We start from the raw sequence: 16,118 nt of genomic DNA, 5'->3' as shown, positions 1-16,118 counted from the left end.
TTGGGTGCAGCACACTGTGCAGATGCTGTCTGTGAAAGGGTTACTCTGTTCTGGTCATTTGAACTATTATAGGATTTTCTCACAAGAAAACAACTCCATTCAGCATTACTACTGTCCAACAGAAAGCTTGTTTACATGAGAACTTCTTGCACTTTTAAGTAAAGGCAAAGACTTGCACGTGATACAATAACCAGCACCAAGTGGGAGCTGCTTACAGGCTGTCTGTTACAATTAGCTGGCTACGTTTATCCTGCAGCTAAGAGACATTAACAGCACAACGCAAGCCTGAAGGCTGAGCTTTATGTGCAGCACCAGCTTGGGCCTACTCAAGTTAACCATTAAGTGGATTATATTCCTTGATGTGCAGTGGTCAGGATCATTACCCTGACATAAGTGACACTATCTCCAATGCTCATACTGCAGATGAATTTGCAACATACTTGACAAAAGAAACAAATTTACAGGGATTATCTTGGACTAAATCCCAGAATCCCAGAATCACAGAATATTCTAGAGTTGGAAGGGACCTCGAAAGATCATGCAGTCCAACCCCTGCCAGAGCAGGATCACCAGACCAGGTCACACAGGAACACGTCCAGGCGGGTTTTGAATGTCTGCAGAGAAGGAGACTCCACAACCTCTCTGGGCAGCCTGGGCCATGCTCTGGCACCCTCACAGTGAAAAAGTTTTTCCTCATGTTCAGATTGAACCTCCTATGCTCCAGCTTTCTCCCATTGCCCCTTGTCCTGTCATTGGACATCACAGAGCAGAGCCTGGCTCCTTCCTCCTGACACTCGCCCTTTACAAATTTATAAACATGAATGAGGTCTCCCCTCAGTCTCCTCTTCTCCAAGCTAAAGAGACCCAGCTCCCTCAGCCACTCCTCATAAGGGAGATGCTCCACTCCCTCCATCAACCACAATCCATCTCACTACCCGATCATCTAGACCACACTTCCTCAGTTTAGCTGAAAGGATGCTATAGGAGACGGTGTCAAATGCTTTACTGAAATCGAGATAGACCACATCCACTGCCCTACCATCATCTATCCACCTCTTAGGTCCTCATAAAAGGCTACCAGGTTGGTCAAACATGACTTCCCCTTGATGAAACCGTGCTCACTGCTCCTAATGACCCTCTTATCTTTGATATGTCTGGAGACAGCATCGAGGATAAGCTGTTCCATCACCTTCCTAGGGATGGAGGTGAGGCTGACTGGTCTGTAGTTACCCGGGTCCTCCTTCTTGCCCTTTTTGAAGACTGGAGTGACATTTGCTTTCCTCCAGTCCTCAGACACTTCTCCTGTTGCCCACAACTTACCAAAGATGATGGAGAGTGGCCTAGCAATGATTCCCACCCGCACTCTCAGCACCCATGGGTGCATCCCATCAGGGCCCATCGATTTATGTATGTCCAGTTACATAGTTGGGGTAAATATACCCCAACTCAATTAGATTCAGCTCTTCACAGCGCTTCATAAAACCAGTTTTTGTAAAAGGATTTCCCATTACTCATAATTTTCAGTAAGTGAAGGAAGTAAGCACATCACTCCAAAAGCACCCTTGGTTTGAGGTGAAAAGCAAGTTTATTCATAAGCTAGACTCTTTAGATTTGGACATATCCTCTCAGATTCCTAGATACGCTTTCCTGAGAATGAGTACTTTATTATCATTATTTTAGGATCTTTGCCCGTAGATGGCAGTATTGGCTGTCCTTCTGCAGAACTAGCGGTACTTGCATTGACTGTATTCCATCACAGAAGATTCTGTTGTTCGGTAAGGCCATAAACTGCACAGACTTTGGACAAATCAACTGCCCCTGCCTCACTTCCCTGTGACTGAAATGGGACAGTAGATTTTCCTTTCTTTCTAGTTTAGCTTGACTAGTAAAGCAGTGCGAGCTCTTTAAGGAGTAGGTTATCTCTTGTTCCATGTGAATGTGTATCAGTGAGCCTTGATCCTCATGGGAGTTTTGCATGAGGAAAGAACCAGAACTGGGACCTTCATTTGAGTTATGTATGGTGGAAAATAATTCATGAGCTGCTGGATGTAGCCAAATACACCTATACTCAAATGCTTCTTGACAGTCTTATAACTGTTCTCAGTTTATCTACACTTTGAGTTCAGTGGCTCAATCTGTAAAGGATATGAGTATACCTCAGTAATGCAGTGTAAAAGAAGAAATCCATGAGGCAGAGAATCCTGTCTGAGTGGTTTGCCTTATTCAGGAAGTCTGCAGCAAAGCTGGAAGTCAAATCCCTGAATCCTACCTTTAAAGGGGAAGTTGGGAACAGATGGTTCCTTAGGGTTTCCAAGAGATCATACACAGCAGCCACATCTGCTAAGCACTTTCTGATGATAACTCACTGTTTATTTCTCCAAACATGATGTCTATTGTAGGAAGAAGCTGTGTCTATCATTTCAGTCCTTCCCTCAGAATTTAGCTGCTGTCTAGGCTGACTGTCAGCAGTGGAGCTCATGAGTGGTACTAGTACTGAGGTGACCTGCCTTTAGCTTCAAACATGTGCAGAACCCTTGCAAGTCTGCAGTTTTCTTAAACTGTTTTCAAGCTGTGGATTGAGAGGCTTGCTCTGTAGGATCGCTCTGGGACTGTGACAGATGGAGGGCCTGTCACTCGGCATGTGGTAAATTGCATCTATCTGGCTCCCCTCAAAGTTAGTTTGAGAGGCTCTGAGATCTTCTGTGGATGAAAGTTGCTTTGTTACATAGCAAATTATGAAGTATCTGGAAGGACAGTTCCGTTTTACCTTACTACTCTAGCGGCCTTAGAGGAACAGTGTAAAAGTGTATGTCTTATCCAAAACAAAGTTCAGTCTGAGTGAGGATGTTATGGGGATCATAGCCATAGTATCTGTTCAAAGACATTTACTTATTACATTCCTAAAGGATAAAAACACGGGATATAGCAGGATGTTTCAGAGGTCAGTAATACCTGCTTCAGGGGAATGTACAAAAGGCACCATCATCACAAAATCTGCCTTTAGCGGAAGTTAAAATATAAGCCCCCATTAGTAAAAGATTTGTTTTGCTAGAGCTCTTCCTGGTTAGTAGTTAAGTGTTACAGCTACTTTTTCATAAAAAGAAATGGAAATGAAATGCAATTCAGTATTTTCAGAAATCTTTTTAATATCCCTGTAAAACGGGAAAAACTTCTGTCAAACAGTAAACACTTCTGTCAAACAGCTGCAAAGATGATGCATAAACATGGAGGAACAAATACTGCCTTCAAGATTGTCTTCTAAATCCAGAATGCTTGTTCTAGACCGCAGTAAAAACACCTTTGCATAAAACACAGGAATATTTTCACTGAGAAGCTTTTTAAAGTTGTTTTGGTACAAAAAGTGAATTGTGCATTCGTGTGCAGTGTAGTGCATTCATTGCATAGACAATTAAAATCAAAGTGAAAGGCCAAATACCAGATGAAGGTAACAAAGTTATGAACAAAAAGTTGGCTGATGACACTCGAAAACACTGTGCAAACAGTCCTTTATGTGCAACATAAAAACAGTAAATGCAGAATGTACGGAGAGTAGTGCTTCTGGGAAGGCGCAAATTCAATGGATTTAAGAGAAAACATTGAATTCTGTTTATGTTTATACCAATATAAGTCCAGAGTTACTCCACTGATCCGGAGTTACTCTGGATCTCTATCAATATGTTTGAAATTAGCATCTGGCCCACATAATAAATTTCCTTTCTGTCTTTTCTTGACTTCCAGCAGACTCTCTGGGGGTAAAAAGAAAAAAATGGCCTTTATTTTAATTGTATTATGGTGGTTTTTTACTGAAAGTCATATTTTAAATTTTAATTTAATCCCTCATTCTTTCTGAACCATGAATCTCTCATTTGTAATGAAAATAAACAGCTATTTTATTGTATTGTTTCTACTGCAGTTTTATATTCAAATGCCTCTTCGTATTTTCTCCTTTCCTGAAATCAAAGAAGTTTTAAAAATATGTACAATTCGGTGAAATAAATGCTGTTATAATTTCCTATGTTTAAAAGTTACTCTTCCAATGCACATCTAATAACTTCACTTCCATACATGTCATCTTCTAGATAAAGGACTTAGAAATAGGGCTATGGAAACAGGTACAATCTTACAAACTTGAGCAACAGATTTCTGCTCAAATCCTCTCAAACTCACACTAACAGAAATGCTTTTTACAAGAGAAATACACTGTACAGAACGTTATTTACTCTGATTTAAAGATCTGATTCGGCCCCTACTGAAGCCAGTGGGACTTCCCATAGACTGGTTCAGATCCTAGATAAGAATTACAAGATAGTTAATCGATGGAAAGGATCAGGGGAAGATGAAATGTATATGAGTGTCACAGTGCACACACAGTCACTTCATTTGGAATAGTATTGCGTTCCTTTTTACGTGGATGCTGAACGAAAGAATACTGATGCTATCTACAGCTCTTCTTATTGCTGGGAAAATTAATATTCCATCCAGTTATTAGAATGGTCTTCCTGCTTTGAAGAGAACCACCTCGGGTTTAAAGACATCCTATTTTTCTGTCAGCTTCTTGATTTGAGATATCTAGTGATGGCGATGTAACTTCTTGGGCTGGAGTGGTGACTGGAAATGGTTCTACATTGTTCAAGCAACCAAAGGTAAACAAATTTAGTCCTTCCACACAAAAGCATAACTACTTTAGAATGTACTGATTTGCAGTCCAGAAGACAAGAGCGCACAATAATATGTAAGGGACAACTACTCTTCCACCAACACAATCTTAGGTCTTTATAGTTGCCCTCTGGACAGTAAAGCTAATTCCAAAGGCTGCTATCTTTTTGTCACAGTCCCACAATGTTTTTCTAACAATTATTACATTATTACGCAGAACACACACGTTGTCCATGACAATTTAATAGCAGTGTTGCAGTGCTGACTGGTTTTTTCCTCAAACTGTGAGCCAAGATTTAAGATTTAAAGGACTTACCCAGGACATGTTAAGATTAAGGTTTTGAAATGCCTTAGAAATCACAGTAATCTAACAAACCATGTAACATAATACTTGTCTGTGTTGGCTTGACATCTCCTTAAACCAATTGCTGAGTGGTCCCTGGAGTCCAAGGGGAATAGCAACAGGGAAGAGTCAGATTACAGTCAGTAGGAATCCATTGCTTGAAGGTTCTGAAGGACTTCCAGCACAACTTCATAACAGAATATATACTCATCCTGCACACAGAGACGCTAGTGTGAAACATCCAGTTACACCGAACATACATTCTAGACAGTGAAGGATGAACAGGCTGAAGTGTTATTTATAACATCAGCATCTTTGTAGCATGGATACAAAAGATTACAGATATAGGAGCATGCTTGTTCTTTTTGTTCCATCACTCATTAAAGTTCAGAAACACTTTCTTATTCAATGTAAGTGTTCAGGGCTCATTTATGTCAATGAAGGTTATATAGATGATTAATCACATGCTTAATCACTATCATGAAGAAAAATATATTGAAGCATGTGCTAAAATATTTGCCTGTAGGAAGAAGTTATCCTAGTCCTGTCTTGCTTTTCTTCCCACCACCTGTTCACTCTAAATTTAGTTAAGCGTATCTTGCCTTTTCCTGCGTGAAAACTCTTTTTCAAGGATAGGTTTAACTCAGCAGTAGAAGGGTTTACTGAGGTGATGATAACGCAGCAATAGCATGAATTCAACTGAAGGCTGCAATTTTGCAGGGTAGAGTTTATGATATCTCACTGGTTTTGTTGTTGATCTCTGCTTTTCACTTAATAAAGAAAGAAGGGGGTTGATATGCGTATTATATTGGTACTTTGCTTTTATTTCAGTTAATTAGTAGGGAACAGATCTTTTATATTTAAATCTAGACACCACTTTGCTGGAAGACTCTTATTCTCTTCAAATGAGAGGGCTGAAATTAGGCTTTAAGCTCCGAATTTATCAAAGCATGTGGATATGTACCACTAATTGAGTCTTTTAAAAATCATAATCTAGTTGAACATTGAAAGCTTACCTTACTTTGGATCATGCCAAAACGCTGATCTCTCAAATCTCTCACTATCTGCTCGATGTTGAACTACCAGAAGAAAACAGTTTTTATTTCATTGCCGTGCAAGTTACAAAGAAAGATTTAAACATGTTCCCATGGGGAAGCTCTGACTCAGTTCTTTTACAAGTAGTATATCTGTACCTATTATCTCTTTTGTTTAAAACAACAAAAGTTGAGTTTATTCCATTTTGTTAGAATGAATTCTACCAGGAATTACTCTGCTCTAAGGTACCCCCACATGTTGCTGACCTCCATGACCTGTTTGATACTTACACATAGATCTTTTTCTATGTAGCTGAGCAGAACTTCAAGACACAGCAAAACTCCACTTCTTCCAATGCCACTGCTGCAGTGAGCAACGATAGGTCCTGTACTGTGAACTTTTCTCATGTAACAAATAAATTTTACGAGCTGCTCAGCCAGTTTGGGAGTACTGTGGTCTGGCCAATTGGCAAACTGCAAATGACTTACAATGCGTTTCTCTTCTGTCTGGAAGAAAAAGACCAAAAATGTTAAAAAATACCAGTCCTAAGACCTATTTTCAAGGAATTTGAGTGATAAATTTTCCTTCAGCTTAATTCTTAGTAAATTGTTTGTCTACCCTACAATTCTTCAGCTTTTCATATTTGACCATATTAAGGTTTCTTTTAGATTTTTAGAAATGCACTCGAAGACACAGGCCTAGGGAGTTTACTTCATATAATTTGTATGAGGCACTGAAGTTACTCTGTTGCCCCAAAAGGATGTCGTGATCTCATTTGTTGGTTAGAATGAAAAAAAACACAAACAAAAACCATTTGGTAAATTAAAACATTCCAGTACTGTTTCTGTTACTGGACTAAGCTGTACTAATAGAAGAGTAGTAATATCATAGCCACAATAGTACGATCATCAATGCTGATAAGCATAAATGCTATATTACAGAATATGAACCCACTTTGGCAGCCCTTACTGATTTGATTTGATGAGAACAGCAAGCAATTCTGCAAAACACTGAACACATCAGCTCTGTGACTATTAAAGGATTGATTTTTGGACAGTCCTGTTCAAATGTATGTAATGTTGATTCCGTTACTTGTTGAATGAGCAAAGCAGCAGCATTTCATCAACCTTAATTTCATGCCTGTTGTTCAGACTTTTACAGTCCTGAAAAACACTGGGGACAAAAACCTGAATATTCTGAAATATCACAGAAGAAACAAACAATAATACTAGTGTTTAGTAATGTAAAATACCCAATAAATGTCATCATCTATGAAAGTATTAAATATTCTCAACTTACCCGCTTGTTGATAACTTCTATTGTTCTAATTATGAAATATTCCAGCATCTGGTGATTATCTAGCCGAAGATAGAAATTAGCCAGGTCTATAGAGTCATGGGGTGGTTCAGGCCAGTATCGATGACATTTGACTTGCCCTAGCTCCACTTCTTCTGTCATCATGGCAACCACATCTGATTCACTCTCCCAAACCATTTGCCAGAAATCAGCCGTAGTGGATGGCAGAGGCCCTTGCGTTATAATATAGAAATGTTCCTCTTCTCCAACTTTCATTCTAATGTAACTTGCATTAATGTAGCCATTCTTTTCCCCCAGAGGAACTCGTGTCTTATCGTCTGTACAGAAACAGAAAGTTGCTATTTCAGCTGGACATCTGAAACAGTTCTACCATCTTTAGCACTCAGGAGACAGGGAACTTCAGCTTCCAGCAGCAAAGTATGTCTCTGGGTTTTAGGATACATTTGGCTAGTAGCACTAATATTAATCACTGCTAATAGGAGTTTCTGCAGATAAATCGTGTGGTTCACTGCAGCTTTTTCTCTTTTAAGATACTTGCATAACACTCTGAAAAGCCTGATAATACCATAGAATTGTTTGGCAGCAATTCAAAATAGTGTATCCACACTGGTTTTAATGTATGTCATGGGAACATTGTCACTGGATATTGGTGTTACAAAACAGGAACCTCCTGAGAATGTATACTGTATATATACCTCACTGCTATAGAGGTAACTGCTACAGATTTTACATGTGTTGTGCTGCTGCTTCAGTTTAGAAAGACATCAAGGGTCCAGAAAGTGTTCTCCTTCTGTCATGTTACCTCTTGGGCAATCATTGGGCAGTACATTATTTGTAAATCCTTGTTAACAGCAGTCATTCAGCTCTCAAATCTTCCTTCTAAAATTACTTCTTGTCAGTGATTAAACTTGTTTCTAACTCAGATCAGAGCTGAACAGCTGAAAGCTCTGTTTGGATATTATGCTTTCAAATACATCTGAAAGGAACTTTATCTTTTCAAGAGCTACATAACTTCATGATTTCCACTGTATTTTTCAGCATTCCACTGTGTCACAAGCAGGAGATGTAGCTGCATATTTAAATAGATTTAAGGAACTGCTATTATTGTTCAAGTTACACTTGCCCACAGAAATGTAGATCAGTATCTCTGAGAAAGATGCAAGGAAAGACCAAGGCAGCTGGCGCCCTACCAGACCAAGTCCTGCCTTGTGGAAGATGGTGCTTTAGAAAATAACATACTGTGCAATGCAGAAATCCTTACGTGAATGCTGCCTCTTCTGAAAGAACCTCAACTCATTTCCTTATTAGTGGAGCTCTCTGTGATTAAGGATGTGGTGGGATTTGCACCTCCTACATCTCAGTGTTACAGCTGTTGTCCTGCTTGCTCATGTCTTTGTTCACTAATGTGTGTTCTCATTAGTGTGCATACTTACATGGAAGAATATCTTGGTATCTGTTTTTATCCTGGTTTTCTGGTGCTTTGCCAGTTCTGCAGTCATCTACTGGTTTCACATGTTCTAAAGCCTAGATCAAGGAGAAATAGTCAATCCATGTTGTTCATATCCTTCATAGGCAATCTTTACAGTGATGGTGTGAGAAAACTTTACTGCTATATGTGACCCAAGACTGGCAAACAGACTGAGAGAAGAGAATCAGTACACCATTCTCTAAACTTCTAGGCAAGTAATTTAAATGGCTTTGTATTTTCTCCAGCTTACACAACATTTCTGGAGTTTTCAAGTGAGATTTCTAACCCACATCCTCAGCCTCTGTCATTACAAATCCCTGGTGTATATTGCTGTAAAACAGATGTTTGGAATAGTGTCTTGGCATTCATGTTAGCAATGTCAGCATTCATAACTGATAACGTACTGACTGAAGCACCAACTGTTGCACTGTTAACAGGTAGTGAATATCAGTAAATACTTTTCAGTGATGGACAAACTGATGGAGATAGGGAACAGCATCAATGATGTTAAGTGCAAATCATATGGTAGTTAAGTACTCATAGAAGAATCAGAGGAACAGAATGCAGTGTAGCTGGAAGCAGGGATGTGCAAGTTAATTTCATTTACAGTTCTGAGTTACCTTCACTTTTCTTTAATCTTTTTACCTCTTTGGTATGCATTACACAATGTTTAGCCATTACACTATGCCACTCTACAGTGTATAGGGACTGAAATACATGTGACAGTCTTTTAAGATCTTCATCATACTGCAGCTTTTACTCAAATAAAATATCCATCTTTTCATTTTCTGAGCAGACACATGACTCAACTCACACTATGCTATGCCTACATCATCATGGACTGGAATGAATGGAAATTCATACATGCCCTGGAGCCTTCAGAGAAAGTCAGCAAATCCTATACACTTGACCCTGTGGGATTTTTTACCCAGAAAGTCAGAGATAGAAAGGCAAGTGAAAGAAACCGATAACGTTGTAATTACTATGGAAAGGTGGTAGCAATCTATTTCACTGGTGATAAGTGCATCCTTTAAAGGAAATTCCAGTACTGTGTTGAAGACTTATGAAATAATCTGCCATTTGGGAATTTGCTGATAACTGAGTAGTCTATTTATATACTGAAGCAAGAGATTTTATATGCTGTCCTATTTTTAAACTTTTTCATGATTTATATGCCATCAGTTGTAATTATGTGTTTTCATTACCCATGGAGGTACGTTACTTTTTCGTTTTAATTTCACAAAGTTCCTGACCTTAATAGTGTCTTCTGGCAATGATTTCCATGGATCACTGAAGCATTTCATGAAACATTTTCCTTTCATCAACTGTTTTGAGACTAATGAATCCCTAACAGCATGAATTTCTTGCTTTAATGCATCCTCTAGAACAGTTTTTAGCCAAATGTTCAGCAGAACCAAGGAGGTAATAGGAAGAAGTCAGTCTAGGAAAAAGTGATTAATACTCTACTTTTCTGTATTATTTATTTTTTTATTTCATGTGGGCAGTATCTCTGAACAGGGAATAGAAAGAAAGTGAACCAGATACAGTAGCATCACCCACATGGCAGAGTAGAAGCCCTATTCTGGCTGGAATAATTCTCTGACAAAGTGGAGTCAGTAAAGATACACAAGTGGATTTCTCCTATAGTTTGCAGAAGGCTGCTAAAAGTCACTTTCTTAGCTCTGCTAAACATTCAGATCCTAAAAAAAAGAGTCACACTTTACCATAAACTCCTTTAACACCTCTTGATTCTCAATCCGCAACTGAAGGCCTTGAATAAGACCTGTGATGTCAGTCCGTGGACCTGCTCCAGTCAGTGATGGTTTAAAGTTAATTAACCGAGTCAGTTCATCTCCAGAAGCAAAGGTTCTGCCTACGTATCAACAAAAAAAAACAAAGGAGTTTTTGATTACTGTAGTTCATAGTGCAAAGTCATAGCTTTAAAAACTAGGGGGCTGCAGTGAAAATGAAATGTTGAAAATTATTTTTGGCTTGCTTATGTTGACAGCAGAAGGAAGAATAAGTCAGCACCATGGATACAACCAGCGCCACATTTCATGTAATTTGGAAGCAGATCCAACTATTGCAACTTACTGCCTCATACGGTTTCTAAATATGTTCTAAATAAACTGTTCTTGCAGAATTGTAAACTTTAACATTAGTTTATATTGGTATAGGAGACTCTGGCCACATCTTCACAGGGAATCATCTTCATGTTTCCAATACTCGCCTGAAAATTAGTATTGCCACATGCCACTGCTAGGAATAATCACTGCAAATTCTTCCTCCCTGAAGTAAGAAAATGTCTTCTATTCTTTTCATTGTACCTCACACTCACCTTCAAGAACAAGATATGAAGAATCTTTGATACAAAGTTAGGATCAATTTTTACTAAGTAGCTCACCCTGAAGCATATGTTCTGATCCAAAACTTGACAGATTAAGAAGATCAGTATCTCCAGAAATATCTCTACTGTACTGGAGCTACTGAAAAGCTTTTATTCCCATGTAGAGTAAAAACAGTAGCTTGTCTGGCAAATAAACCAGTGATTTGAGGCAGAGGAATTATTGAATTTGTCCTTTTAGTCTCAGGGAACTGTTGGCAAAGAATAACATGCCAGCTGTCTCAAAGAAAACCTGATGATCTGTTCTACAGTTTTATTGTAGGCTGAAGACAAGGAGCAATGCTCTGTTTTCCTTTTGTACGATGTCATTGCTACTCTTAACTAATCTCCGTTACAGAAGTGGTGTACTTTCTACGCTTTTGTCTTGGGCTACAACTTGCACCTGCCTTGTCTGAGCTTCTAAGACACTTGGTGTTCTCTTACCCTCACAGATGCAAGGGTGTTTCTATTAACTGGTTGAGAGTGCCAGTGAAGACAGAGCCCCCACTCCAGATAAAGTGTGTTATTTCCCATACACCTCTCTTTCCTTCTAGATAAAGTGGAATAAAAATCCCAAACTTTGAGAAGGTAGTAGAGGATAGATTGGTTATAATCTTCTGTTGGCTAGCCAGCACAGCTTGGTAGTGTGAGGCAGATAACTGTGGTTTACTTCTAATAAAAGACATCAGCAATTCATTGCCTCCACAGAGCAAGAAGAAGCAGGGAGTCCCATATTTCAGAGAATCTGTGGGATACTGCCGCATCCTCAATATGATCCCTTTCACAAGTTATTCTTGTTTGGGGCAGCAGCAGCTTAATTTTCTATAGGAACAACTAGGCAGATTCTTTCTGTAAACTGACTTCTGATATTGGAAGGGCTTTAGCACTAGAACTGTGAAAGTGCTTCAGTATGTGTTTAAGCACATCAGTTCTAGAATTTTTAATGAAGTTATCATATAAAGTGGAATTTGGTGATTCTGGGAACAAAGGCTTGAGATGGAATTTGACACACTCAGTCTCCATGTTTGTGTAACTGTTTCATTTGCTTTTTTGAGGAGCTGTATGGGAACAGTATGGGATTGAGGACAATGATTTCAAAAATCTGTTGCATCTAGTTATAAGAAACACCTTTTGTAGCATGTTCTTGGAATTTGTTCCATAAATTCTCAAAGTCTTCTTTGTCATTGCCTTTCATATATAAAAAAGGCCTTCTACTACATCCTTCTACTACCTCTGGTAAGATAAACCATCTGCTTTTATTTTATTCATTTTGGGGCAAATTAAGAATTTCAGGGTTTTTTTAATTATGCACTGGGAAGCTGCCACAAAATTGCTTCTGACCCAAACTGCAATGTTAATTTTTTTTGTTTAGCCTCTGACCCTATGTGTCATTTCTTTGCACTGTCCAATAGTGCATGATTTGAACAAATGTCATGATGTTGCTCAAATAAATTCAACACATTTATTTTCCTCTTATTTTCTCAGTTTGTACACCTAATTGAACATAATCAAGGTCTTAAGAGATTTTACTTTGGGGAAGGACATAACGTACAACATTAGGAGAAAAAAATCTCAACCGAAAACCAAAACAAGAGAAAGACAAAAAACCCACAAAGGAAAAAAAAAATGTTGCTCATCCTTTTGAAACTGGAGTTCCAAGGCAGAGCTGCTCAGAGCAGTGCTGAGTGGGTGATAACCAGCAGAGCTGCACACCCTGATTTTGGTTAACTACATCCAGACTCATGTTCGGTCCTTCTAGCAGATCTCCAAAAGAGTTGGAGAGCTCCTGATGCGGGCCTTTTTCTTGTGGATGTTGCAAAGGTTTGATAGCCTACATATGTATCAATGTTTAAAATTGTGTCCCGAGCGCTCTTTGAGAAATAAAGAACAACTTCTTAGCTTGTATACAAGGGATTAGTGTTGCTGTCACTATACATATGTGGAGGAGCTGCCCTGTAATGTTACATAAACAAGAGAAGTTTTTGCATGGTTACTTCTAGGTAGAATGGAAATCCTGTGAAGCGTATCATCATCCTCATTGTTCCAGTTGCCTGACTCAGACTGCTGACTCTCTCTTCTGCAGCCTTCACATTCTGGATATTCCTGTGACCTGTAAAACAGCAGTAGTTGAATGGTCTTATGAAAGTGGCAGAAACTTTGATAATCTGAAGTGCACAAAGGTTTTGTTTTTAATCTATTTTTGGTCACTTCTAATTTCACAGAATCATAGAATGGTTTGGGCTGGAAGGGACCTCAAAGATCATCTAGTCCAATCCCCCTGCCATGGGCAATTTCCTTGGTGTCTGGAGTTCAACATCTGTATCACTACAGCCACAGTAGCACAAGGTCCAGCCCAAGGATACAAGACCTGCTTGGAACACTTAGTAAAACTCACAGGGACGCTGCCCACACCAGCATAATAGTGCTGCTCTCTCTCTCTTTCACCACTAGTAAGGCTGAAGCTAGATTAGGCATGTCTGCGTGAGCTGTTACACCTAGAAGCTTCCGTTTCATTTGTCTTAGTAGTTGTGTGGAAACTGTTTAGCAACTCTTACTGCAGATGGAGCTGCATTCCAATGAACTGTATTTCTATCACTTGGGACACATGAGTGCATTTACATAGCATATTAGGACAGCTCTGGAAATATAAGAATAGATTTTCTGTACTATGTATTTTAATAGCTTTACTGCATTTGAAAGAATTACCTATCTGAAATGTTACTGATGATGTCCTTATAGCCTTGTCCAGCCGGCTGACCTTGCAGAGGGGAATTGTGTGTACTCTCTGGATCCTGCAGGTTTAAAGTAAAAAAGGCTGTGAAAAATCAGTACACAGAAACATCAAGAATACAATTACTGTCATTAACATTCTTTCGTATATTTGACAAAAATGTGTCCTTCACTGAAGAAGAAAAGGGAAAATAGAATAGTTTCCAACTTTGATTCAGCATTGCCCTATCTACTAGGAGTAAAAACCCACAACAGCTGTGTTTGTGAGTTTGATAATGATACAGTCTTCAGACATCTCTACAACTTAGCAAGCACAATTAAACTTTGAATACTTCACGTTAGTTATATCCTCTCTGATCTCATAAAGAAAATGCAATCACAGGAATCATGAGTCACTATACTCTTCACCTCCCAGCTCTTTGCAGCAGAAAACACCAGTTTCTGAGATGGAACTGTTTGTAAGAATTTCCTTTTTTTATCTCAGACACAATGATGCCAGCTGTTAGAAGCAGGGTGCAGATGCTCTACTGAAGAAGCATTTAACTAAAGGAGAAGGCAGACCCTTGATCATGCTCCATGTGCAGTAGAAGCAATAGTATTAGTTAGCTGTTTTTCCATCCTACGGAATGGTAACTTGGTCCTGCATTTAAATAATGGTGCAGGACATCTGCCATTAGTATGTGGAAGTGGCTCTTTCTTAGTTGTAACACTTGATAGGTAGTTATTTAAGTTTTAGTTCAGAGTGCGGTTTTCTTTCCCTGCTTAATATCCCTGATGCACTCAGAAGCCACTCTGGCATGTTACACAGTATAAACTACTGAATGCCTCATAGAATCTTAATGGTAGCTGCCAGTTTTACTTTATTTTCTTACTTCTGTGCTTGTGTCTCCCAATTAGAATAGGGGAATTCATGGCTGCCTATTTAACAATGACTCAATTTATCCAGATTTGCATCTACTGACTACACTGATTGGAGGATGCAATATGGATTTTTGTTTTCTCTTTGCTAAGGAAAGATGTTTTACTGATGCTTTTTTGCATGTGTTTTTTTCAGTAGGTTGTTATTTTCAACGTCTACATCTTCGGAGTAGATGGCAGCTGTGCCCTTTAAAGTAAAGCATAAATAGTTTTGATTTGTAGAAGACAGCTAATGGCAAGTTGGAAGAGAAGAGAGAGTTAATAAAACCAATTCAGAAAAAAATTTTAGCATGTGCTTGAAGCTAGGCATGTGCTGTGCTGAACTAGATAGACTTAACCGCATGCTTAAAACTAAATTTGTGCCTTAATATCTTGCTAACTCAGGGATGTAATAAGGAACCTGTAACCTTAGCAGTATTTCCTACTTCTTATTTATATTATTTCTTGGGTGTACTTCTTTGCTGGATCATGGACATGACCTTGTTTTGATATTATATTTCACCAATCTGTAACAGTTTAGTCCCAGCACCCATTCCAACAGCGTACTTAAAACTTCCTCAAACAAATTCCTCTTCAAGGTTTGCTCAGTTTATTAATGTCTAGGATTTCTTCCCTTTTTCTTTCTCTAGTTTGATTATATTGGTTGAGGCAGGGTTTGGGTTTTTTTTCATTCGATCTGGAAGATAAGAAGATCTATGTCTTGAAAGACTAAGATTCAAAAACATAACCATGTTTGAATATGTTTGGGTGCCTCTAATTTATGGATATTGATAGAAGACAGTTGAATATAAATCTTTTAAAGTATATTGTTTTAAAATATTGAATGGTAAAATTAATCCACCATTCATTCCAATCTTATAAATCACCAGAACTAGATTTGCATATGCAACCTTCCTTTCCCCTGCCCTTTTCACATATATATTATAGTAATGATATGCTTTTATCTCAGTGTAATCCCCTGACTCATTCAAACATTAGCAGTTCCAGTCATTGCAGCACCCTTCCCTCACATTAATCTTTTTTCTATACCAAGGTGTGGTTCTTGCCTGCACTGCAGCAAACCCATTTTGTAAACAAACATACAAGTACATTGCCTGATAACTTTCAGAAGCCTGATTCAAATTTTACCTTGGTGCACATCATTTTACCTTGCACATCAGGTTGGATTCTTCTTCTTCCTTGAAAGTGAAAACAGACTGAGCTTTCAGGCTTCCCTCAGCGTTATCTGAAAACCAGAAAACAAAATCAAAGTAAAATGCCTACAAAGC

General features: G+C 38.7%; 2 protein-coding genes across 2 annotated transcripts in view; both read right to left on the bottom strand.

The window, feature by feature from the left end:
- Positions 1-5,139: 5,139 nt before the first annotated feature.
- On the bottom strand, positions 5,140-10,573 carry PTPN20B (protein tyrosine phosphatase, non-receptor type 20B). The gene is made up of 6 exons (XM_010185611.1): positions 10,544-10,573; positions 8,785-8,875; positions 7,334-7,668; positions 6,325-6,540; positions 6,016-6,078; positions 5,140-5,211 (listed from the first exon to the last, which is right to left on the bottom strand). The coding sequence occupies exons 1-6, from the start codon at positions 10,544-10,546 to the stop codon at positions 5,140-5,142; spliced, it is 780 nt and encodes a 259-aa protein (XP_010183913.1). The 5' UTR covers positions 10,547-10,573.
- Positions 10,574-13,131: 2,558 nt separating this feature from the next.
- Positions 13,132-16,118, bottom strand: part of FRMPD2 (FERM and PDZ domain containing 2) — a gene marked incomplete at its 5' end in the record, with an annotated part of 39,990 nt that continues 37,003 nt past the window's right edge. Inside the window, 3 exon segments of the mRNA XM_010185610.1 lie at positions 13,132-13,312; positions 13,909-13,994; positions 15,999-16,075. Of these exon segments, the coding sequence (XP_010183912.1) occupies positions 13,132-13,312; positions 13,909-13,994; positions 15,999-16,075 (344 nt within the window).

Source organism: Mesitornis unicolor, unplaced genomic scaffold (genome assembly GCF_000695765.1).
Source record: "Mesitornis unicolor isolate BGI_N332 unplaced genomic scaffold, ASM69576v1 scaffold12675, whole genome shotgun sequence".
Taxonomy (NCBI): domain Eukaryota; kingdom Metazoa; phylum Chordata; class Aves; order Mesitornithiformes; family Mesitornithidae; genus Mesitornis; species Mesitornis unicolor.
This window is presented reverse-complemented; position numbering and strand designations above follow the sequence as displayed.

What these genes read in the sequence shown, in the direction of transcription:
- PTPN20B (XM_010185611.1), bottom strand. An exon ending in ATACCAAGATATTCTTCCAT is followed by an intron (nt 7,669 to 8,784) that starts GTAAGTATGCAC and finishes GTTTCTGTACAG; the next exon opens with ACGATAAGACACGAGTTCCT. An exon ending in TTGGCATGATCCAAAGTAAG is followed by an intron (nt 5,212 to 6,015) that starts GTAAGCTTTCAA and finishes CTCTGTGTGCAG; the next exon opens with GATGAGTATATATTCTGTTA.